At 37.0% G+C, this 26,604-nt stretch overlaps 1 protein-coding gene across 2 annotated transcripts in view; it reads left to right on the top strand.

Annotated features, from left to right (window-relative positions):
* The first annotated feature begins 4,606 nt into the window (after positions 1-4,606).
* MNT (MAX network transcriptional repressor) overlaps positions 4,607-26,604 on the top strand; it is a 144,763-nt gene continuing 122,765 nt past the window's right edge. For both annotated transcript variants that reach the window (XM_053706273.1, XM_053706272.1), the window contains exon 1: positions 4,607-4,875. In XM_053706273.1, the coding sequence (XP_053562248.1) occupies positions 4,803-4,875 (73 nt within the window). In that variant the 5' untranslated portion in view covers positions 4,607-4,802. The remainder of the gene's footprint in view (positions 4,876-26,604) is intronic.

Here is a 26,604-nt window from a genome sequence, read left to right as displayed (position 1 = left end):
TAAAAATAGTCCGAACTTAGTGATACCGTAGAGGGGTCATTGTGTGAGCTAGCTGTGGTGAAATTTTAGTGGAACAATGGGAGATTTCTTTTTTATCCCAAAGTGAAATTTTTGGAAAGTGACTATTTTTGCAATTTGACGGACATTTGGGGCCTAATATTTTTAAAATTCCACAGTAAAAATGGTCCAAACTTAGTGATACCGTAGAGGGGTCATTGTGTAAGCTAGCTGTGGTGAAATTTTAGTGGAACAATGGGAGATTTCTTTTTTATCCCAAAGTGAAATTTTTGGAAAGTGACTATTTTTGCAATTTGACGGACATTTGGGGCCTAATATTTTTAAAATTCCACAGTAAACATACCCCAAACTTAGTGATACCGTAGAGGGGTCATTGTGTAAGCTAGCTGTGGTGAAATTTTAGTGGAACAATGGGAGATTTCTTTTTTATTCCTAAGTGAATTTGCTGAAAAGGGCCTATTTATGCAATTCGAGGGTCATATGGGTCCCAATATTTTTAAAATTCCACAGTAAAAAGTCTCCAAACTTTGTGATATCGTAGAGGGGTCATTGTGTGAGCTAGCTGTGGTGAAATTTTAGTGGAACAATGGGAGATTTCTTTTTTATTCCTATGTGAATTTGCTGAAAAGGGCCGATTTATGAAATTCAAGGGACATTTGGGGCCCAATATTTTTAAAATTCCACAGTAAAAATGGTCCAAACTTAGTGATACCGTAGAGGGGTCATTGTATGAGCTAGCTGTGGTGAAATTTTAGTGGAACAATGGGAGATTTCTTTTTTATCCCAAAGTGAAATTTTGGGAAAGTGAATATTTTTGCAATTCGAGGGTCATATGGGTCCCAATATTTTTAAAATTCCACAGTAAAAAGTCTCCAAACTTTGTGATACCGTAGAGGGGTCATTGTGTGATCTAGCTGTGGTGAAATTTTAGTGGAACAATGGGAGATTTCTTTTTTATTCCTATGTGAATTTGCTGAAAAGGGCCGATTTATGAAATTCAAGGGACATTTGGGGCCCAATATTTTTAAAATTCCACAGTAAAAATGGTCCAAACTTAGTGATACTATAGAGGGGTCATTGTGTGAGCTAGCTGTGGTGAAATTTTAGTGGAACAATGGGAGATTTCTTTTTTATTCCTAAGTGAATTTGCTGAAAAGGGCCAATTTATGCAATTTGAGGGACATTTGGGGCCCAATGTTTTTAAAATTCCACAGTAAAAACTCTCCAAAATTTATGATATCGTAGAGGGGTCATTGTGTGAGCTAGCTGTGGTGAAATTTTAGTGGCACAATGGGAGATTTCTTTTTTATTCCTAAGTGAATTTGCTGAAAGGGGCCGATTTATGAAATTCAAGGGACATTTGGGGCCCAATATTTTTAAAATTCCACAGTAAAAATGGTCCAATCTTAGTGATACCATAGAGGGGTCATTGTGTGAGCTAGCTGTGGTGAAAATGTAGTGGCAAAATGGGAGATTTTGCTTTTATCCCTAAGTGAAATTACTTGAAAGTGATGATTTTTGCAATTTTAGGGACGTTTGGGGCCCTATATTTTTAAAATTCCACACTAAAAAGTTTCCATACTTTGTGATATCTTAGTGGGGTCATTGTTTGAACTAGCTGTGGTGAAAATGTAGTGGCACAATGGGGAATTTTGTTTTTAATGCTTAGAGAAATGCTGAAATATAACTTTTTTTTTACATTTGAGTGACATTTATAACAAAAATGCTTGTGGTATTCATTAAAACATTTCTTATTAGCATATATGTATGGTACAGCCTTTAATAGTCTTAAGAAAGCACTAACAAATAAGTGTCTGATAGCTTGACTACTGTTTTAAACCTGTCTGATAGCTCCAAAACAGTGTCTGATAGCTTGACTTGGTTTTTTAAACTGTCTGATAGCTTGACTCCAGTACCATTATATGGGAGTTAGCATATAAGCACGGTAATGTCAGAATTAAACTTTCATGGTCTAAATAAAGCATCCAATTAACCATAACTGAGATCCTGTCCCACCAAAATGAGCCCTCTACCCTACCTTCCTCCACAGTGCAACTAACCCTGCCACCCCATTTCTTTTAAACCCCTTACAACAGAATATCTTCACTGCACCTCCCCCCCCCCCCAATCTTTTACTCTACATTACCAATGAGATCCATTCCTCTTCCAAACTGCAACCCTCGAAAAACTAAAACCACATCCCAAATGGAAAAAAAAATGTAGAAAGAAAAATACAAAGCTGTAGGACACAAATACATATTGTGTGACTTAAAAGACCATAGGAACCTGTAATAGTTCATGACTTGTTTTGAGCTGGTGTAAAAAACAAAATCACAAAATTAGCTTGGGGCAGCAATGCAAAACTCTACATTCGGTTTACGAGGAAGACTCGCCCCTTTAAGCTACTACTAGTGAAAGGCAGGATCTCCCTCCCCTGGGAGTCTCCTCCTCACATCACGCGTTTGTGTAATCCCCTACCATGCTCCTCCTCTCTCCACGTTGTTTCCCCCTCCGCCACCCTCTGGATTATTGTGAAACGTAGCACAGGACCTCACCCAGCCTACAAATCAGTGAAGAGACGCACCCTGCACTCTGTAACTCTATAGCTGCTAAGAGGATATGTTGCAGCCCTTGGCAGTAATTGAGCAAACGCCCACATGTTAACTAGTTGACCTACAAACATTCATTTTACTATAGAAGTGATGTCACATTAGCTATTCCCTTAAGATCTATCATGGTTCACTGTTTGCATTTATGTTTTATTTCCTGTTCGTTACAGTGTTTGTGTTAAGATGCATTTTACCCCTAAGGTTAATGCAGCACCAAGTGTAAAGTCCTTCCACTACTTTGTAAGAGGCTGACACCCACCTAGCAGAACACGATTACTATAACTGTAAGCTTCCAGTGCAAATGAAATGATACCACAAAGGGGGCTGTGCTTGTTACAATGTGTATAGTAACCAAATGTGTCCAGAGACAGTATACGGAAATGTTACGTTTTTGTAGTAAAGCTGGTTTTGCGTTCGTTCATATGTATAAAAGAAACAAGTAAATGGTTGGTGTCATCTTTACTATATTGCTATGTTGTATTAAAACAACCTACTATCTTCTTATAACCGTATAACTATGGCAACTGTTTAGTAATGTAGTATATACCGTGTTCTGTAACCGAAAGTCACATAATATGATGTAACCACATAGGCAGAACCTCCCACACCCCAACTTGTATACTCTGGGAATTGGCTGCCTGTCATAGTTAAGCTGATAGCTCTGAGGGAGGTGACAATGTTATCAGCCAGAATACCAGTAGAGTAGCTAACATGCTCTGTGTCAGACACATCAAGAACGCCCAGAGATGCACAAATACAACACAACAAAGGGGCTTACTGTGATGCTTTCTCCCAATAACTCGCTGTGTAACCAAGTAAACCCGCAAAGGGTCTAATAATAATATAAAATAATCAACAACAAATACATTAAAACATTTTATTCAAAACTTTCCATTTTGGGGGAAAATACTCAATATTTCCAAGCTATGGTTCTTGTAAAATTTCTACTATCTTTATATTAGTATCTAAACTAGCATCACCCAATGCAGTTGTTTTGACACAATTTCGTTGACAATCCCTGCACTAGATTTTATATCTAAATAACAGTTACTATTTAAACTAATCGTGTTGACTCGAGCAGAAATGTCAGTGATATAACTCAGAAAATAACGCTGGATGATGAAATATATATATATATATATTTTTTAAGAACAAAATTAGATATTTAAAATAATATATATATATTTATATTTCTGACGTAATTGACAGGTATTAAGATCCAGTTTTACCTATGCAGTGCGTTAAACCCGGACTGACATAAGATATGCAATAATATATGGTTAAATATGCTATTTACAAACATCTACTAGATTACTGGCAGGAAAAAAAAAGAAACAATGTGTATGGGAAATCCACCCTCCGGTCCCTTTAAACGGCAGTCTATTGGCGTCAGACAGAACAGTGTGTCCATGTGGAGCAGCTCCATGCCTTGTTGTCTCGTCTTCTGATTGGTCGAACTTAGAATTACACATTTTAATGAGATGCATGCTCGTTGCAGGAGGGTGAAGCATCTACAAAATCCGGACTGGAGTAAATTCTATATGTCATTAGGAGAAATGTACAACCAGGGGCTTATTAATTGTATATAAATATAAATCTTATACATACTGTAAATGCTGTGTTTACTTCGCAATCGTTACAAGATTTATTTACATATAAATAACCTCATGCACATACAATGTTATATTAGACACATCAAGTACAGACTGCATATAGAATCGTATAATTGTAAATGTTTTAAAACGTCTAGCACAGATTAAGCCAATACGATATAAAGTCATGTTCTCGTCACTGCAGCAGAGTGTTAATGTTAATTCATAGTCAAGATGAAACCAAAAGCAGGTTTTGGCTGTATCCTCCCCATTCATGTGACTCAAATCCAGATCCAGCGAGTTTGCTTTGCTTTCTCCATATTTTCTCTTTGCTCCATAGTGGCTCAGAGCTCAGTTAGTCCCTTTTTTCTTGTTGTGTTTCTGTTACTCATCGCCATCTTGTTGCAACCCTTTTCTTGTCTGGAAGAATCGTGGGGGATCTGGGTTACATTTTTTGCTATATTTATTTATTTTAATTTGTTTTAATCCGAGAAGAGCAAAGAAATACCACGAAAGTCATTCAGCCTTTATTTGTTCTTGGACTTAAAAAAACAGAATCAGGGGATCATTCTGTGATTGAGAAATGAGCCTTGAAACCTTATTGCAAGCAGCCTTGTTCTTGGAATGGCAAGCCCAGCAACAACAGAGAACACGTGGTAAGAAAGATATAAAATTACATGTAAATTTACAATCGTTTACATTTGTAGGGCACCATTTGCAGAAACGTGTATACTTGGGATTGTAGTGTGACGATGGGTTCTGCACTGTGTGTGTGCTTGTACGTGCCTGCTTGCTGACTGCTCTGTGCATTAATGTGTGAAACTTGAGTCTGGATATTGTGTCTGTCTCAGACAGCTATGCAACGTACTATGTCTAGGAGGTACCGGTATTATAAACGAAAAAAACGTGCTTAGCTATCTGTGCCATAGCACTGACTGCAGGGGTGATGTGAGGTTAGCAGGGCAGAAATAAGCAGTGACCTCCACGTATTTAAGAAATGTTATAATTTCCTCATTTTGCACTTAACTGTACATGATTTCCTGCAATCAGATATTGTTTCACCTTGCTATTACAGTTATGAGTAAAGATTAATTGTTATTCCCCCGCTCCCAATTTGATTTTAATGTTTTTTATGATATATAAAGAAAAATACGACAACTACAGCATGACTGATTTTGGCATTTCCTTGTGAAACAGTCTTGGATTTCCAGTTTAGGGCGGTGGCAACCCTCCAGCATTAGCTTTGCATAATAAGATGACATGTGCTGTCATATGATTTCCATTAGCCCCTCCCCTTAACCGTTTCTCTTTCGACATGTACAATATCTCATTTTCAATGTAATTATAGTAGACGAGACACCGCTGCCTATTAATACTCTTCTTGCATAGAACGGGCTCTGTATGCAAGTATAGTATGCAGCAGCACGAATTGATCCCGAACTGTCACATTGTCTGAAGGTTCTATTTTAGAACGTTGGCACTTCGCTGGTTACAATGAGCCGATGACGTAAACAAGCACCGCCTCTCCCCCCACGTGCGCTTGGGACACTCCTGCGGAGAGGGAGGATCTGTTTGAGTCTGAGCGGGATCCAAAGACAGACAGGGTTGGGAGGGGGCGGGGCTAAAGCAGGCTGCACGCACACACAGCATGATCCACGTAACACACACCCTCACTATTAGCTATGCAGTGAGAGGAGGTTGCTATTGCTCAGATAGGAGGGTATAGCTGCTGAATACTTGATTGGTGCTGCTGCTTTTACATGTTTGTTACACGCAACCGTCTTGTGTGCGTACTGATGTGTTTCTTCTTGAGCCTTTAGCTGAGAAAAGGTCAATTTTTCCCTTCGTCTCCCCGTTAGGGTGATTTATATACGGGCATATTTTGTTTATCATAGAGTGAATGATAAAATAATCACTAAAATCTAACTGATGCTTTTTGTTTCGCTTTAATAAATAGCTCTCAACTCTGGGCTCATAATAAAGTCTGTTAACGGATAAGCAAAAGGACTATTACATTCACTGAATGCAAAAGTCTAAGTATGAGATTATAGACATAGCAACCTAGAAAATGCTTATCATTAATATAATGTCAAGAGAGGACGTCAATAATAAAAATAAGGAATGTGCAGAAAACCTAGCACATTTACCTGTAGATTGTATTTAAAACTGAGTGAAATTCTGTGCTTGTCCCATGTTTTCCAGTACAAGGAACATTAAACACTTTGAGATGGTGATATCAAATGATACATTGTATATAAAATTAAAAAAATTGCAATATACGTTTCCTATATTTTGTCCCCTTTCCCTGTAATTCCATTCTGAATCTGTAGTTGTGAGCTTTTCAGTTCTTGTTACAAATGGAAGTGCAGAACACTGTTATATTCCACACAGCCATTGGCTGCACATCCGAATAACCTATTTATAACTGTCCCTAATTGGCCACAGCAGAGAAGGTACCGTTGTCATTGTTTTATAGACACTAAACCTTTACACTTATTTTGTCAATATTTAAGCAGCTAATGGAACTTTAAAAAATACATCTACATTATTCTCAGACTAATCTTTTCTTTGAATGCATCATTCTATCTAGCATTTATTTAGTGTTTAATGTCCCTTTTAAGGTAACATTGCATTTCTTTAAAATGCTGCTTAAAGGGACATTAAACAATTTTTTTCTTTTGTGACATAGAGAAAACAATTTTAAACAACCCTCCAATTTACTTTTATCTAATTTGCTTCATTTTCTTGGTACCCTTTGTTGAAGAATCATCAATGCACTACAGACGGCTAGTTAACACACTGGGTGAGCCAATAACATGAGGCATAAATGTGCAGCCACCAATCAGCTGCTTCTAAGCCTACCTAGGTATCCTTATCAACAAAGTATACTGAGATAGTAAAACAAATTAAATAGAAATACATTGGAAAGTTGTTTAAAATCACTTGCTCTATACAAATCATGAAAGAAAATGTCCCTTCAAAACCAAGCTAGAGGATTGCTTAAAGCTGAGGGTACACTCATTTAACCCCTGATTGGGGATTGTTTTTTTGATAGTGCGGTCTCACTGCCCGCTATTCCATGAAGTCTGCAACCGGAAAGAGAGATCATAATAGCGTGGCTCTGCTGCTTGCGGAAAAACCTGCGCTACTATGACCTGAAAAACCAGTAGAGGGTACGTCGGGGTCGTTAAGGGGTTAATAAAGGAGATTAGATGAAAATTAATTACTGGGGGGTTTAAAATAGATTTTCAGAACATCAAGGTGACAAACACTCTGAAATTACACGATTTGTCTTTAGTCTTGCAAGAAATTAGCATACTAGGTGAGTGTAAGTGTTCTTAATACATTAACACCCTGTGTGCTGCAGCTTTTTTTATAGCCAGACTCCACCTACGACATATCTTATTTGGAGGAGACAATCTGGACTTGCAGCTGACAGGACTCATCGCTGTCATGTTAAGAAAACTTACAAGGCAGAACTTTTTTTCATTTACTGTGAGGAGATTTTGTTTTAGTGAAAACTTTTCTACAGGTTATTTTAAAATAAAATTTTAAATTAGGCAGTTACACTAAAGCCACCAGCTCACTTGCAATGTGTTTATTAAGTGGAGAATAAAGTACATTTTAAAGTTTTGTAATATATTGCAGCAGTTGAAAATTGCAATGCAAGTTGGCTGCATAAAAAAATAAACGTTTTTATTTTATTTGAAATGTCTTACATGTGTTTCCTTTGCTCTTGGTGACAATGTAATACAAAAAGGGGCATTGCTCACAAGAACACCTTACATTCAGGACTCATAACTTTGCAGACTGGGAAAGGCTAGGGGGGCAGGGTTGGAAAAAAAATCCCTGAGAGACAGTCATCAATCAGTGCTGCTCTGTACTTGACTTCAAACAGCACTTCCTTCTGGCTGCACTGTGTTAAAGGGATAGTCTAGTCAAAATTAAACTTTCACGATTCAGATAGAGCATGGAATTTTAAGCATCTTTCTAATTTACTCCTATTATCAAATTGTCTTCGTTCTCTTGGTATCTTTATTTGAAAAAGCAAGAATGTAAGCTTAGGAGCCGGCCCATTTATGGTTCAGCACCTGGGTAGCGCTTGCTCATTGGTGGCTACATTTAGACACCAATCAGTAAGGGCTACCGAGGGGCTAACTTCCTGCATTTGCCCCATTCTTTTTGCAGGCATTCTGCATTTTCTTTGATTATATCTCAGATCAGTGCATGTTCTGCCTTCAGGAATAAAACTATTGTTTTACAGTTTCTTATCTGATCACTTCTTCTGAGGCCAAGTAGGTAGATATATGTAGTAGGGTTAGGTCTGTGAAATTTGTCATGCACTTTACAATTCTCAGAATTGGAAAACATAATCTTCAGATTTAAAGGGCCATAATAGTAAAAAAAAATTACATGCATCAATTTGTTAGTACATGTAATTTTATGACTATCGAGTCAACCCTGCTCTATTGTGTGTTTAATCTCCGCAAAAAAGGTTAAACACACTGTAGAAGCGCCACTCGAGACCTGTGGTGCACTGCTGGTCCAGAGTTGGAACCAAGCGCTCATCCAATCAGCAGCACTAGTTGCATAACTCAGATTTTCTACCGCTGATTGGATGAGCGTCGGGTTCCACTCAGGACTAGCAGTGCACCACAGGTCTCGAGTGGCGCTTCTACTGTGTGTTTAACCTTTTTGCAGGGGTTAAAGGGACACTGAACCCACATTTTTTTCTTTCGGGATTCAGATAGAGCATTCAATTTTAAGCAACTTTCTAATTTACACCTATTATCAATTTTTCTTAGTTCTTTTGCTTTCTTTATTTAAAATAGAAGGCATCTAAGCTATTTTTTTGGTTCAGAACCATGGAAAGTACTTGTTTATTGGTGTGTGAATTTATCCACCAATCAGCAAGAACAACCGAGGTTGTTCACCAAAAATGGGCCGGCATCTAACTTACATTCTTGCATTTCAAATAAAGATACCAAGATAATGAAGAACATTTGATAATAGGAGTAAATTAGAAAGTTGCTTAAAATTGCATGTTCTATCTTAATCACGAAAGAAAAAATTTGGGTTCAGTGTCCCTTTAAACACACAACAGAGCAGGGTCCGTAGTTGTGAAATTGCATGTTTTAACAAATTGGAGCATGTATTTTTAAATTAGAGGAAAAAGGGGCAATATAAAGAATTTCGTCTTTTGCAATACACAACTTAATTGCTGATTAAAACTTTGCATACCATGACTTTCATGTCCCTTCAATTGTTTTTTTTTTATGCACTTTTATTTATTTACTTTTTTATTATGCTTGCCTTTCCCATAATTTAACTCCTGATATTGTTTTTTTCTCTGCATCCAAAGAGGCTGGTGTGTATTATGTAGAATCCAGAACTCTGACCCTGCTACAAATTGATTAGTTTATCAGTGAACAACTCATTTTATATCTGTCTCTAATTATCCACATCAAAGATAAACATAGCAAACTGCATCCTTTTCTAACATAATGCAAGGTAAATCATTTATATGGATGTTTTTGTGTGCATTTGTTTCAATGCATTACTTTATTGACATATACTGACTAAGTATATGTAAAAAATAAAATAAAATGTCTTTTAAGTTAAAATATCATACTTAAATACACTTCAGCATTCCTCTTCAGGAAAACACTAAAGACAGCTGTGCTTTATATATTTTTTTCTCTTTATCCCTGGTAAAGAAATACATTTTAAAATGTTCTATTTTTCCAGTGAAACTGATGTTTTGTACGGTTATGCTTTTGAAGCGTCACTGTCCAGCAAATAAAAATATATCTATTAACTTTAAAATACTGTTTTATCTTTTATATGTATGTTAGACATTTATGAGTTTACTGTCACTTTAACTTAAAATTGTTCATATTTGTTAAAATGGCAGTAACACATGTATTGTACCTTTAAAGGGACAGTTTTCTCCCTTAATTTGTTCCCAATGATCTATTTTACCTGCTGGAATGTATTAAATTGTTTCCAAGTTGCTTGTTTACCTGTATTTCAGCATTTGAAATAGCAGATTTAGCCTGTGGTGTTCCCACCTATGCTAAAAGTTTCTGTATTTAAAGGGACATTGTACACTAGATTTTCCGTTGCATACATGTTTTGCAGACTATCCATTTATATAGCCCATCTGGGAGTGTTCTTGTAACAATGTATAGTTTTGCTTATTTTTAACTAACATTGTGCTGATTTTCAACCTCCTAATGAAGCCCCAAAGTTTTAGACGTATAATGAGATCTACTTTCTACTGGTTGTGTAATGGGACTTTTCATATGCAGGGGAGGGGGGAGTTTCTGCACTTCTTGTTTTCCCAGTCCCTTTCAGTACGTGTCACAGCCTAACCTTATCAACAAGGCTAAACTTGGAGCTTCTAAGTACGTTTTAAAGGTTTTATTCCGGATTTTTAGATCATTATCTGTGCATATTCTTCTTTATAGTAGTGTCTATTACATGCAGTTATGTGAAAATTATTGTATACTTTTCCTTTAAAGGGGCATTTATATATTAAATCTTTCTTTGCATAAATGTTTTGTAGATGATCCATTTATACAGCCTATACAGCTTTTTTAAATGAATAAAAAAAAGTATAGTTTTGTTTATTTATAAATAACATTGCGCTGATTTTCAATGTTTTAGGAGAATACTGATGTATACCTACTCCAACTGGCTCCTGTTTGTGTACAGTCTTTTCATGTGCAGAGGGAGGGGAGTGTCCACTTTTTTTTTTTTTGCTATAGAAACACTTACAGTGGGTGTTCCAGCTAACCTTTGTAACAGTGCTAAACTGGGAGCTTCTAAGTAAGTTTTAAACTGTTTTATACTGGATTTTTAGATCAGTATCTGTGCATATTATTCTTTATAGTAGTGTCTATTACATGCAGTTAAATTAAAATTTGTGTATACTGTCCCTTTAAGTCTAGGCTATTGACTTGCAATGTAAACACAGTCAGCAGTAAAAAATGACACCCCTGGTGGGGTGTAGAAGAGATAACTATTAAAATGATAATTTTCCATTGTTCTCTCTTAAGTATTGAGCTTTGGTTTACAAACAGATATAAGACAAGGAAGCAAGTGTGTGTACACAAAATAATAACATAATGAGGTCTCATTTTACCTGCAAGCTCAACCCATCTTTTTCAATAGGTGGTGGTATCAACGCACAAACCCAGCAATTTTCATATACATAAAAATAAACCTGAAAATTAAATTTCTGATACATTTTATACTCTGCAGCTGGTATATCAAGTAATTGGAAATACAAATTTACAGTATACTGTCCCTCTAATCTCTTTGATTCCTGTAAACACACACTCTAGTGATTTAACCCCTTGATTGCCAGTAACTCAGTGGTGATTTATTACCACTGATTGCACAGAACATGTATTTTATATCCTTTATTGCCAGAAATATAAGAGCAATCGAGGCTAAATAATTAATGTGAGACACATTTGCTGCAGTGATTTTAACCCTCGATTGCCGCTATACCTACTCCTGTGTCTAGTCAGTTGAAGGGGGAGGGAAAGAAGAGTGCTGAGCTTGGCTGGCATGTAGATATACACATCCAGTGGAGATTAGAAGATGCTTTATCCTTGAAAGCCGCAAAGGATATTGGAGTAGCTGTGATCCTGCAGTTTTCTCCAACCATAGAGTATTCTATATGAAGCCATGCATCTTTAATTTGAAAATGTTTATAAAAAAATAATGCTGTTTGTGACCAATGAAAAGAATGGTGACTCTGCCTTATGATCACGGCCTACCACTGAATTACTGTAATAGGTTGGAAAGTTATATGCACGCTAATGTCATTTGAGCGTAGGGTATAGTAGTTTGGAATACTAGATGTATTGCATCAAAAATGTGTTTCTATCATTACACATTGTACTACATGTTTTAGCGACCCTTAATCATATTGCTATTTCAATTTCTTGCTATGATACTTTGGAGGTGGAGAACAGAGAGGGAAACATTTTTTTTCTCCTGCAGCCCTTTTATAGCTGCTATGTCTGGGTCTTGGGAGAACCCTCCTTACTACACAGGATTGGGGGAAGGGCAGACGACACTGGGCAATCCTTAACAAGCTTTTTGTTCATGCACAGTGAGAAATCTGAGTTCCCTTCTCTTGCTGCTAGAGCTGTGCTGAGGACTCTTCAGAATTCTAAAACGCAGCATTTTTCTGAATTATTTTAAAACTAAGCTTATGGTGTGTATGTATGTGTGTGTGTATATATATATATACTGGTCTGCGGAAGGAGATACTTTGTCCCCGAAACATCACTGTTCACGTAAAAGATTACTTATGAAATGACCAGAGAGTGCAAGTTTTTTGTTTGTATGTGTGTATATGTGTATATATATAAATATAAATAAAATACAGGCACATTTATAGACACACTGCAGTGGCCTTGTAAAGCAATCTAGAATATATTGTTTTAATGTTTAATGAAAAAAAAAAAACAAAGCAAAAAGTCTGCTCCAAATACAGATTGTATTTATTTATTATTTTTAGTAGTAGACTGATGGATCACAGCTGCATACTTTAGGTACAACTTGGTACAGATGCCTAAAATATGGGATTCTTCATGGGTGTTACATTGACTTCTAAAATATAGTTTGTATATTTCCAGATTTTATGATATGATGACAGTGTGCTATAATTTGGGAGGATAAGAATGACATAGATTAGGGCAGGTCCAACTGTTTTTTAAATAGTTTGAGATAGAGATATATATATATGGTGTGGGACTGAAAGCGTTAAAGGAACAAAGAATATTAGTACTGAACAGCAGCCACTATAATGCAGTGTTTTTAAAAAAAAAAAATGGAGCACTGAGCATACACAGGTGCCGACTGGTAAGCATGCTGTGTGCAGAGAGAGCACTTGTCAATCCACACTTACTCGTACACTGGAATTCAGCTTCTATGTAGTGTTAAAAAAAGTATAAAGCAGCCTTTTTTTTTTCTCTTTTTATTTTTAAACTGACATTGAGTTGCATTGGCTATGTAGCTCACTACTACTAATGTTGCCTTAACATAATTTTTTTCCCTTTTCTTATGTGTTTCATGTGTCAGCAATTAAAGGGACACTAAACACAAATTGTAAACTACATGATTATAAACCTTCATATATAAGAATAATTTTGCAATGAAAACTGCTGCTTTATTTTGTCAAATGAATATATTGTTTTATGTTTATTCTTTTCACTGATTTCCCTGTCCCCCAGAGCAAAAGAACCCTTGCTAACCAATTAAACTGATATTCAGATATAGCACAATCTGTGCAGACTAGGGTAGCCCTGCACTCTTGTATTCCCTTAAGGTGGTTTAGCACTGATTCAACTTGATTACTATTGCAAAGAATGATTTGCCTATCATGACTGTTGATGCAAAACTGCAAATCTACCTTTTTAAAAGTATGTGATACCATATAAATTTAGGCAGGGAGGGAAAAGTAAACAAAAACTCACTTAAATTGCCTTAAAGTATTTACCCAAGCCTCCCTGGTAGAAAGTGAAACAAGCATTTTTTAGATGTATTTTACAACAAAAGGCTGCAAAATAAATAATGAATGTATATTGCAGTAATGTTTTAATGAAACATTGTATGCGTTGTAATTTCAAGTTTAAGTGATGGTAAATCCAAGCGTAAAACAAACACTAGGATTTACCATCACTAAAAGTAAACATTATCTTCATTCATCATTTACTAAAACAATGGTGTTAACCCCAAGGCAGAACATAGAGAGATCTGAGATGTCATCGCAGAAAATGCAGCATGTCTGCAGAAAGAACAGGACACATGCAGGCACTGTTAGCGCTTGAACTTTTTAGTGCTGCTCCACATTAGACAGTTCTCTTCAAACAGAGCTGCGCTCTGGTTGCAGTGTGCAAGTTTTTCTTAACACAGTGCATCCAGAGCAAAGTGCTGTTTGAAGTTAGCAGTCAAATATGCAGTTGCTCTGCAAAGAAGCAGCACATTGCTTGTTGACTTGCTCTCAGAGATTGTTGACCCACCCCCTAGCCTTTTCCAGTCTGCAAAGCTGTTTATTCTGAATGTATGAGCATTGCATCTTTTTTATTACTACATTTCTATGTTAAACCAAGAGAAAAGGAAACGGATTTATTTAAGAGACATTAAAAAAAAAAAAAAAAATGATTTGTATGCAGCTAATTTGCAATGCAATTATATTATAAAGCATTCAAAATTGCTTTATTCTTCCGTTAACCAACACATTGCAGTTGAACTGGTGCCTTAGTGTAACTGTCTAATTTAACATTATATTTTATTTAAAAATGACCTGCAGAAAAATGTTCACTAAAAAATCTATTTGCAGAAAGTGAAGAAAAGTTCTGCCTCTGGCGGTGTTAATCTCTCCCTATCTATGACACAAGCATATCGCTAACTCGGCACCTCCGACTGCCCTCGGTACAGCGCTCTTCTCCATTGAGGTGATATTTCCACCTCCTAAAACAATAACTGTGTGTGGATACAGAGCACTGTCAATTGACACGGCTATTGGTATAGAGGTTGAAGAAGAGCGCTGTGCCGCGGGTGGCTGAAGGCACTGAGTTAGCGATATACTTGCGGCACAGGGTGAGATTAACAGTTTTTTCAGTAAATTATGACTGATGCTAAATTTTATTTTTAGTGACGGTAAATCCTAGCATTTGTTATATGCTTGGATTTACCATCACTTTAATGGTCCTTTAAGCACTGCAGTGCAATTGTGTGCACCAAATAGAAAAACATAGTGGAATCTATGTTCCTATTCTCCTCTGGGGAAGTAGGGACCAATGTAAATTAACTTGTGCTCTGTTCTAAGCAATCATTGTGTAGCATGTTACAGGGTTATTTACATTACTTTAACTTATGTAAGATGAAGAGAGCTGAGACCAAGTACAATAAACAGATTCATTTTACAGCCAAATCAAGGAAAATAATGTGTAATGTCCCTTTAAACATAAACGTATGGTTATGTTTGCTGCTGTGGGCAGCAACCATGTACACACTATGATCTGGAGTTGCACATAACTTAGTGTGTTTCACTTGCATAAGAGGATATTCGGCTCTGAAAAGAGGCGAATACCGAAAGCAGCCTCCTACACCCGCATTCGGCAGTGAATGAAACTGCAGAATGCACATCTCTAATATTTTTATGTCATAATACAGCGTATTCATGCAACCTATAGGTAGTTTTATATAATTGTTAATACTTCTGTATACATACAAGAAAGCTAGTACAGTACTGTAATCAAACAGGTAAAAGCTATTGTTTTAAATAAATGCAGATAAGCATTTGCATTGTGCAGAACAAAACACCAAACCAAAGATGCAAAGACAGAGACGATTGTGACTTACTGGCGGGGAAAAAATGCTACTTTTTTATGGGCTCTCTCCTAGATTTTGATCTAATTTGTCAAACCCTGCTCTAACTCTACCTACCAGACAGGGCTCCTTTGTAAGGGATTAGGAAGTGTATTGGCTATATACTATACCCCCAAAGAGCAAGAATATTGAGTTATTAGAAAAAGGTTGTTTTCCACAGGAATATGTTTGTATTGCAAATAACAAACCTGAGTTGGTTACAATACCGGTATATCTGTTCATTTGCAGCCTTCAGCAGCAAATGTGGGCTTTGTAAATTTCAGCAGCAGAAACACCTTCCTCCCCCTTTCTGCCTGGTTAAAGCCTACTAGTCCCTTTGGTGTAATCTGTTTCAGTTCACAAAGGTCAGGACTTGGTGATATTTCGGGGACTGATCTGTATCAGGTTACATAGGCTACTCATGATGGCAGCCAGGTCAAGAATGGTGGCTTATCTGTATGACTGATCAGGTCAGAGCTCAACATCAAGGCCAAATGTAGTTATTGCACATAAAGGGCTAGAGACATAATCATATGTGATCACAATTTAAAATATATAAATCAGCCAGATTTTTTTTTTTTACCAGGCTGGGAGTACAGTCATAGAGATTAACAGCACATAAACGTACAAAAAGAAAATGCTGTAATATGTTAGTGCATTTTATTGTTGCACTATTGCTTTTATTTAACTGCAAAGGGGATTAAAGTGATTAATCACAGTCGGCTCCACTGGGAACTAATTGAACACACCTGGTGAGCCAGTGACAAGAAACAAATGTATGTAGCCACGAATCACAAGCTAGCCCCCTGTAGTGAACTGCTGCTGCTGAGCATATGTACATATGGTTTTCAACAAAGGAAACCAAGAGATCAAAGTAAATTTGAATCTAGAAGTGTTGCATGATCTGTTTGAACCTTTTTATATATACTTTTTAAGTTATATGAAAAGCCGATACACATGCACAAGTGTATTGATAGCAGTGGGTTCTATTTTTTTCCAAAGCCAAATTAAGTGGTCTGAATTTTCCTGGTATCCATATATTTAGGTGGCTAAGGCAAATTATTATTATCAGGTATTTGTAGAGCACCGACAGATTCCGCAGCGCTGTAAACATAGTTGGTATACAGGATAGCTTTTGCAGGGATCAAGTGGGTAGAGGGCCCTGCCGAGAGTTTCACTGTTGTAGTCGGCTCTTATGAAGGCGATCTGCAAATAGCTGGGCTCATAGGCTTACATTCTAATGGGTTCAAGGGGAAAGCAATGGAGTTAGGAAAGGTTAGTGTTGGTTGTATGCATCCCTGGATAGTAGAGTTTTTAGGGAGCGCTTGAAGCTGTTAAAACTAGGGGGGAGTCTTGTGGAGCGAGGCAGGGAGTTCCACAAGATGGGGGCCAGTCTGGAGAAGTCCTGTAAACGGGAATGTGAGGAAGTAACAAGAGAGGAGGAGATCCTGAGCTGATCGAAGGGGACGGGAGAGTATCTGGAGACAAGTTCTGAAATGTAGGGGGGAGCAGTGCAGTTGAGAGCTTTGTATGTCAGAGTGAGGATTTTGTGTTTAGTCCTAGAGGCAAGAGGAAGCCAGTGAAGGCAAATAAAGGAACATGAAACCCAACATTTTTGTTTCATGATTGAGATAGAACATACAATTTTAATAAGCTTTCCTATTTGCTTCAGTCTTATGGTATCCTTTGTTGAAGGAGCATCAATGCATTACTAGGTGAACACATTGGGTGAGCCAATGACAAGAGGCATAAATGTGCAGCCACCCATCAGCAGCTATCTTACAGTAGTGCATTGCTGCTCCTGAGCCTGCCTAGGTATGCTTTTCAACAAAGGATACCAAGATAAGGAAGCAAACTTTAGTAATTTGTAAAACTCTGCACATTGTGCTAACAGACTACTTGAAACCCCTGATTTGAGTATATTTATGTTATCACTGATAATTGTGCCCTGTTAAGGTTAGCTGTTAATTATTTTGTACGCAATCATTAATTACATAGCTAGATCAGTCAATTGGTAGCTTTCAGCTGCATAATTAGGTTACAGAATTTACTTTTCACCTCACTAAGGAGTTTGCGACAGGCACGATTTTTACACAAAGGCAAAATAAAAGCAAGCAAAACAAATGTGTATATTGCAATGTTGTTTCATTCTCATTAATTGTTAATTTAAATTAAATTTGTAAAATAATACTTCCCAGACAGAGATAATCACGTATGGTAGTGAATGTGATTATTGCTGATCATGTGAACAGAAGACAGCTAAGTCACTACATTGTTTTGCCTTAGTGGGCAGCAACACACATCTCATTAACATTCCTCCCAGTATCCCTATTTAAAGGGAACATTTCTCTGTCCCTCTGAGGTCCATAAATGCCCCATTTTTGGGGACAGATGACAACTTCTATTCCATCCATCTCTGATAACATTCCATTTACAGGAACATAAAAAAATGTTTCACATGCCCAGAGGCAGACCCCCCCCCCCCCCCCCCCCGTTTCTGTGATTAGATTTTTTGTAGTGAAAATGTTTCTGCAGGTAATTTGAAATGAAATTCAGTTTTAAAGGGATATGAAACCCATTTTTTTTCTTTTCCTTTATTATTTAGCTTGTGATTTTAAATAACTTTCCAAATTACTTCTGTTATCAAATTTGCTTCATTCCCTTGGTATACCTTTGTTGAAGGAGCCGTAATACACTACTGGGAGCTAACACATCTAGGAAACCAACAAACTCCGACTCAGGCATGTGCAGTATGTTGAAAATGCACGTCACCTTTTTGTCTGTGGCTGTTTTGGGAACGCACGGATATCTTTGCAAAGGTAAAACTGTTAGCAGCTTCTGTCCACAGGATATAGCAAGGACAATGCCTCTTCTCCATGGTGACTGCTTCTTTCTCACTGAGTCTGACTGGTGGTGATTTCCAGTTTCCTGACCACGGCCACATAGAGGATGTGCTAATTTGCGTCAATGGTAACCTCACATGGCGCTGCTAATCATCAAGCAGGAGTTGTCACCCAGTACTATTACAGTACTACTAGGCAGCACATACTTGCACTGTATTTCCCACCACATCTGGACATTTGCATTTCCGAGTCTCACTGGCCAGAATATATACTTCTTTCATTACAAACATCTCTTTGGAAACTTGGAAAAATGTTAATGTCGTTGATGTGGTTATTTCTACATTATCCTTTCTAAGGAGCATAGGGGAACTGTATAAGGAACTAAAGTGATCTATTTTGACTGCTGCATGTTTTACCCCTTACAGCGATGATAGAATATCAGATTTACATTTTATCCAACAGCTGAATGAATCCTTTATTAAGTGCTGTAATAGGTTTGTTGGTTGTGGTCTCTTATATACTTAGATGGAATATATATTTCTACTGTTTCAGCTGCAGGGAGGCGTTTACTGCATACTAAGTTATTTGTTTTTCATGTTCCTCCTGAAGAGAGAGAGCCTGGATGCTGAAATATAACCAACAGGAAAATCATCTTAGAGGGTCATAATACTCATATTCTAAATCACTTGAAACTGATGCAGTATAACTGTAAAAAGCTGTCAGGAAAATATCACCTGAGCATCTCTATGTAAAAAAGGAAGGTATTTTACCTCACAATCTCCTCAGCTCAGCAGAGTAAGTTCTGTGTAAAAAGTTATACTTCACCTGCTCCCAGCTGCACTTAAAAAAAAAAAAAATTAAGAAATGAACAGCAGCCAATCAGCATCAGCAGTGCTGAGGTCATGAACTTTTACTGTGATCTCATGAGATTTGACTTAACTCTCATGAGATTTCATAGTAAGCTTCCTTTACCTGATTGGTGAAATAATATGAGAGTTCACGAGGCTCATCCTTTCAGCTGTCCCAGGACAGACGCACTAAAATGTTGCTTAGAAATCCTTTACAATGGGATGTGGCTACTGAGGAACTTTTGAGGTAAAATATCTCCCTTTTTTACATATAGATGTTCAGGAGATATTTTCTAGTCGGCTTTTTACAGCTATACTGCATCACTTTCAAGTGTTTAAACATTTGGGTATCATGGCCCTTTAGGCATCATTTTCCAAAGTGTTTTTTTTTTTTTTTGAAGACTCAAAAAATGTCTTCCAAAGAGGACTAAGATTTTGTTGTTATGACTCTCTTACCAGCTTTTAAAAATCTAAACTAGTAGTGAAGATTTTTTTCCTTTTTAAAGGGATATTAAACTCATAGCATATATTGGCAATAAAAGGGACATGAGTCAAAATTCACCTTGGATGGTTCAGATAGAGCAAGCAATTTTCAATTTACTTCTGTTATCAAATTTACTTTGTTCTTTTGGTATTCTTTATTGAAATGCTTACCTAAGTATGCTCAGAAGCAGCAATGCATTACTAAACATTTGCTGATGAATTGGGGGCTACACACGCACACCCAAATGTCTCTGCTCGTTGACTCACCAAACGTATTCATCTAGCTCCCAGTAGTGCATTACTGCTTTGGAGCTGACTTTAAGTGTTTAACTATTTTCAGACAATATTATTAACCTAATAATTGCAAACAATAGTGCAATAATAAAATGCACTAACACATTAGAGTGTTTTCTTTTTTGCACTTTTAAGTCCCTTTAAAGGCACAGTCAAAATTTAAAATCTCAGGATTCAGCTAGAGCATGTATTTTTTTTAATAACTTTTCAATTTACTTCAGGTATTTAGTTTGCTGTATTCTCTTGGTATTCTTTGTTGAATAGCATAACTCGGTAGACTCAGGACCAGCAGTTAAAAAAAAAAAAAAAAAAAAAACATTTTTAAATATATGTGGAATAATTTTGAAGGTTTATTGTTCCTTTAAAGGGATATTGTAGTCAAAAAAATGATATTGTCCATATGAAGTGGAGGGGCACCATTTTAGTTTCAAGACATTGTTGTGTTGTAACAGAATAACATATTAGCCTAAGTCTTAACGTTTAAAAGAAATAATAATAATTAACATCCTTTTTACTGTATTTTTTCAAACTCCATCCATCATTTAGTATAAAATGAATTGTTTTGCAGTTATCACTTAAAGACAATTAAGGGCAGATGTGTAGCAGAGTTGGCCTTGAGATGCCAGCAGGATGCATTTTTTTTACGTTCTGAGAATTATAAATTGTTCAATTTTCAGAAATAAATGTCAGGAAAAGGGAGCAAAATCAATAATGAAAATATATTGCACAGTTGTTTCATTATGCAAAACTAAACATTTTATATACAAATCTCAAGGTGTTTACTGTCAACATGTTGAATTGTTTTATGAAGTCATTTTCATTGCCTGATAACATCTTTTAGCCAATAAACATAACTAGGAAGTACCTGTCCGTCAACTTAAAGGGACAGTACACTGTAAAATTGTTTTTCCATAAATGTATTTTAAATGACTTGTTATACCAACTGCAGAGTATAAAATGTTTGAGAAATTGCATTTTCGGGTTTATTTGTGTATCTAAAGTAGCTGGTTTTGTGCTTTGAAACCACAGCCTATTACAATGGGTTGAGCTTCAGGTAATATCAGATCTCATTATGTTATCACTTTCATGTACACAGACTTGCTTCCTTATCTTATATTTGTCTGGAACACCAAAGCTCAATACATAGAGAGAACAATGGAAAATTATAATTTTATTACTTAACTATCATGCCCCCACTGAGGGTGTAATCTCTTCTGCTGTCTGTGTTTACTTAGGCTTGTCAATAGCATATACACCAGTATCAAAACTTTCAGTATAGGTTGGGAAACCACAAGCTAAATCAGCTATTTCAAATGCTGAAATATGAGTAAAGGAGCTACTTGCAACCAATTTAATAAACTCTAGCAGGTAAAAAGGATCATTGGGAATAATTTAAAGGGGAGAAAGTTTTTGGGTGAACTGTCCCTGTAAAGGGACACTGAACCCAATTTTTTTGCGATTCAGATAGAGCATGCAATTTTAAGCAACTTTCTAATTTACTCCTATTAGCAAATGTTCTTCATTCTCTCTGTATCTTTATTTGAAAAGCAAGAATGTAAGTTTAGATGCCGGCCCATTTTTAGCGAACAACCTGGGTTCTTGCTGATTGGTGGATAAATTCATCCACCAATAACAAGTGCTGTCCAGGATCTGGACTTACTTTTCAAATAAAGATAGCAAGAGAACAAATACAAATTGAGAATAGGAGTAAATTAAAAAGTTGTTTAAAATTGCATGCTCTATCTGAATCACGAAAGAAAAATTTTTGGGTTCAGTATCCCTTTAAAACTAAAACATTTATTTTACGATTCAGATAGAGAATAAAATTGTAAACATTGCAATTTACTTCTAATAATCAATTTGCTTAATTATTTAGATATTCTTTGTTGAAGAAATAGCAATGCACAATGCAGCATCTGAGCCTATCTAGATATGCTTTTCAACAAAAGATATCAAGAGAATGAAGCAAGTTAGATAATATAAGTAAATTGGAAAGTTGTTTAAAATTGCATGCTCTTTCTAAAACATGAAAGAATTTTTTTTTGGGTTTCATGATCCTTTAACCCCATAGTGACCAGAGCACTTTTCAATTTTCTGACTGTTTGGGACCAGGGCTATTTTTACATTTCTGCTGTGTTTGTGTTTAGATGTAATTTTCCTCTTACTCATTTACTATACCCACACATATTATATACCATTTTTCTTGCCATTAAATTGACTTTCTAAAGATACCATTACTTTCATCATATCTTTATAATTTACTATAAAACAATATATATAAATATGATGGAAACATTGAAAAAAACACACCTTTTCTAACTTTGACCACCAAAATCTGTTACACTACTAAAACCACCAAAAAACACCCATGCTAAATAGTTTCTAAATTTTTTCTTGAGTTTAGAAATACCCAATGTTTACATGTTCTTTGCTTTTTTTTACAAGTTATAGGGCAATAAGTACAAGTAGCACTTTGCTATTTCCAAACCATATTTTTTCTTCAAAATTAGCGATAGTTAGTTTGTAACACTGATATCTGTCAGGAATCCCTGAATAACCCTTCATGTATATATTGCTTTTTAGTAGACAACCCCAAGTATTGATCTAGGCCCATTTTTTTTTTTTTTTATTGAATAAATTTTATTGAGGTTATACACACTAGGAACAATAGACAAAAGTTCAGTATTGGGTACAGTAGGTACATCATAAGTTATTTAGCCATTAAATACAGAACAACCAATATCTAAGTACATGATACACTGCTACAGGTATATAAAGTACAGTTCTATGAGAAAAACTACTACTGAACTAAAGAAGTGAAACCTCATTTTGTTTTTATATATGGGATGCAGGCACCTCTAATGCTCCAACAGGCCACTCATGGACCTATGTAATTGAAATGGCTCCAATGAGGTGCTCTAATGTACAAAAAGATCACTCTTGGACCTTGGAAAATAAGTAAAATGATAGAGTGGGAATAGTAGATTATTTAATTACAAAGGGTAGCTTACATAAGAACCATCATATAGTAATGAATTAAGTAACTAACTAAGGTACGTCAAGAGAGTTGCTGAACACCTCAGTCTAGGGGCTGCGCCACATAAAAAAGACCTATAAAACTACAGTGTAGAATAGTGTCCAATTCTAATCTAGTGGTGTAAATATGTAATTCTTATTGGTGGGAATTGAATTCTGATATATAATCCAGGCCATACTGATAAAAAAAACTGCAACACTGTAAACATAGAGACCCAAAGAGATGCCTGTGATAAAACCAGTGTAAGTGTTTATGGGATGTAGTATTCTACACATGGAGTTGATCATTCAACTGATAAAAAGTGTCTACATTACAGGTCACAAATGGCAACTTAGACCACTCTTGCGAACATAATGACTGAGATGGCTATACACTTGTAAGATGACCCACTTGTTCTCTTTGAGTCTATAAGACACCCACGTGTAAGTGTCGTTTGCTGACATACTTCATTAGGACTGAAATGATCGGTAGCCAAAACTATGGGTGTCTGACCTCCCCTAATAATATAGATTAGATAAGGGATTATATCAGGGCTATGGACAATTAATGAGAATCTTTAACTTCCCTGGAAATGAGTTGTGTGAAGCTTACCATATTACACCCTAGAGAGATGGGATATTAAAACTGAATAACAAACCAAAAAAAGAAGAAAGAAAAAAAACCAAAACGTATTTCCTCTATAGTGTCATATTGCGTGTAGTATAACAGACATAATATCCACATTTAGGGACACTTACATAGTTAAACTACTATTAAGATACCTTTAAAACATTTACAATCTCTATTCTCAGTAATACTCCAGAGGGAAGAGAGAGCATACAGAATGCTTACCGATAACCTAACTGTTAACATGTTGAACCAATAAAACATAACATCATTAAAACCTACAATTCAAACTATTCTATGTTATATCTAAAGAACTGGACTAGCTATAGTAGTGGGGAGAGCCTTATTTGCACTGTACAGGCTAATAAATATCATTGTGGTATAGGTCCTTCCAAGTAATCTACCCTATCCCCACCTTCCAAGCACTGTTCAGTCTGTGGTTTGTAAAGTATCTTACCACCGTGGGTACAGAGAAGGGATACTGCAGGTAAAGCGAGGTGTCCTTTAGGTCCTTTGCAAGGACTGCCTTGTTAAATAAGGATCGTCCCAAAGCCTGTTCTCCATATTGCAACTACTCTAAGTGATAGAGTTGCAACTTAACATATTGTAGCAGCTGTCCCTTTACTAGCTCGGACCAAATTGCAATAGTCGGGTGGAGATCATCTACTAAAGTGGCCTCTGCACTGCTAGACTGATAAGGATAGTCCGTCAATTCCATGTAGACTCCACACTGTTCCTCTCGTGCAGCCGCAACTGGCTCTGTGGTGATATCCGTGATAGTGGCCGTCTTGGTGAACACAAAACTCGGCTCTCTGAAAATTCACCTCTTCACATGTTCTAGTTGCCATGCGGTCCTCCCCATCAGTACTTTGGCCCTTGATGGGAAGTCACCGCGGGATATGTCTCGGCTCCAGGAGTCTCACGGACCCCCAATATAAGTACCGGTCTGAGCGGGGCCATCTTTGGACCTAGGCTTGGCGTGGTCTGCGTTATGATCGAGAGAGCCTCCTCCCTATAGGCCCCCCCGGCCAAGCAAGTGTCCGGGTTCTCCTCTACCACCTGGTCATATTTAACAGATGTCTGAGGCATCTCATACTGGGATCGACCTTCCAATAAAACAGCGCACAGATCTCTCTCCAGATCACGAAAGTGTTCCCCTAGGAGGTTATGTATTTGAGTCTCCCATCTTGCCAGGGCTTCCATTAGTACTCAGTGGGTGAGATGTATTAGCGTAGCTAAGAGATCCCTTGAGGTATTACCGTCTTGTTAATGATGGTTCTCTCTAGAAATACAAAAGACAGTCTAGATATGACTGTTAACTATCCTTTTTCAGGATATCGTAACCCCGGAGTTCGGGGGGGGGGGTATAATGCAGCAGCCCCAGACCTACGCTCCAGATCCTCTACAGGAACTTCTTCTGTATCTGAACTTACTGCGTAGATGCAGGAGTTTGTTAAGATGGCTGCAAGTCCTGAGAAGAAGTTTGTTGCGTAGCTGCCTCAACAAACATAGGCATGAGCACTGTCAAGGCTTCCACTCCTTGAGTATAGTCATTAAGAGTAATAGATAACAGATTCAGGATAGGAAGTATCAGGATTAACTATTAAAAACTTATATAAATAACTTCCAACTCAGAGAGCTTCATTGAGACACGTCTTGCTGCATTGAGTGTAGGCCCCGCCCCCAATCTAGGCCCATTTTGCTATATTTCATGCCACCATTTCACCGCCAAATGCGATCAAATAAAAAAATAAAAATCTTTCACTTTTTCACTAACTTTAGGTTTCTTACTGAAATTATTTACAAACAGCGTGTGCAATTATGGCACAAATGGTTGCAAATGCTTCTCTGGGATCCCCTTTGTTCAGAAATAGCAGACATATATAGCTTTGGTGTTGCTTTTTAGTAATTAGAAGGCCGCTAAATGCAGCTGCACATCACACTTGTATTATGCCCAGCAGTTAAGGGGTTAATTATGTAGCTAGTAGGATTAATTTTAGCTTTAGTGTAGAGATCAGCCTCCCACCTGACCTGATCCCTCCCTGACCCCCCTCAAACAGCTCTCTTCCCTCCCCAACCTCACAATTGTCACCGCCATCTTAAGTACTGGCAGAAAGTCTGCAAGTACTAAAATAAAAAGCATTTTTTTTTTATATTGATTCTACAGTGTTGGATTCCCCCCCCGCCCATACAGCTCTCTAACCCTCGCCCATCTACATATTCACCACCATCTTGGGTACTGGTACTTTATTTTTTTATGCAAAATAAAATATTTTCTGTAGTGTAGCTGCCCCCCCCCTCAGTACCCTACCCCCCCTCCTAGATCCCTTGCCCAACATTTATTATTCTCCCCCTCTCTCTTCCCATATTTTCACAATATATTGATGTAAATATGGCGCTCTCTGCATTTAGGGGTTAAAAGGGTATTGCAGTGATGCCTCAATATCGAGGCATCACTGCGATACCCTGATAGCGCCTGGAAGCGATCACCAGCGCTTGAAACCTCAGAATACGTGTCGGGCATGTCCTTGGTCCTTAAGGGTATTTTTTTTGTAGGACGTGCCTCAAGCGTCCTTGGTCGTTAAGGGATTAAAAGGACAGTCTACTTGAAACATGTTATTGTTTAAAAAGATGGACAATTACCCATTACCCAGTTTTGTTATATTAATATACATTTTACCTCTATGATTACCCTGTATCTAAGCCTCTGCACACTGCCCCTTATCTCACTGCTTTTTTAACCAATGAGTGATGCTTCATAAATAACTTCACGTGAGCGAGCACAGTGTTATCCATATGGCACACATGAACTAGCACTGTCTGGCTGTAAAAACCTAATTAAATGTACTGAGATTAAAACGATGTGGCCTGCAAGGGCTT

Source organism: Bombina bombina, chromosome 3 (genome assembly GCF_027579735.1).
Source record: "Bombina bombina isolate aBomBom1 chromosome 3, aBomBom1.pri, whole genome shotgun sequence".
Classification (NCBI taxonomy): domain Eukaryota; kingdom Metazoa; phylum Chordata; class Amphibia; order Anura; family Bombinatoridae; genus Bombina; species Bombina bombina.
Note: the sequence above shows the minus strand (reverse complement) of the source record. Positions and strands in the feature narration are given on the sequence as shown.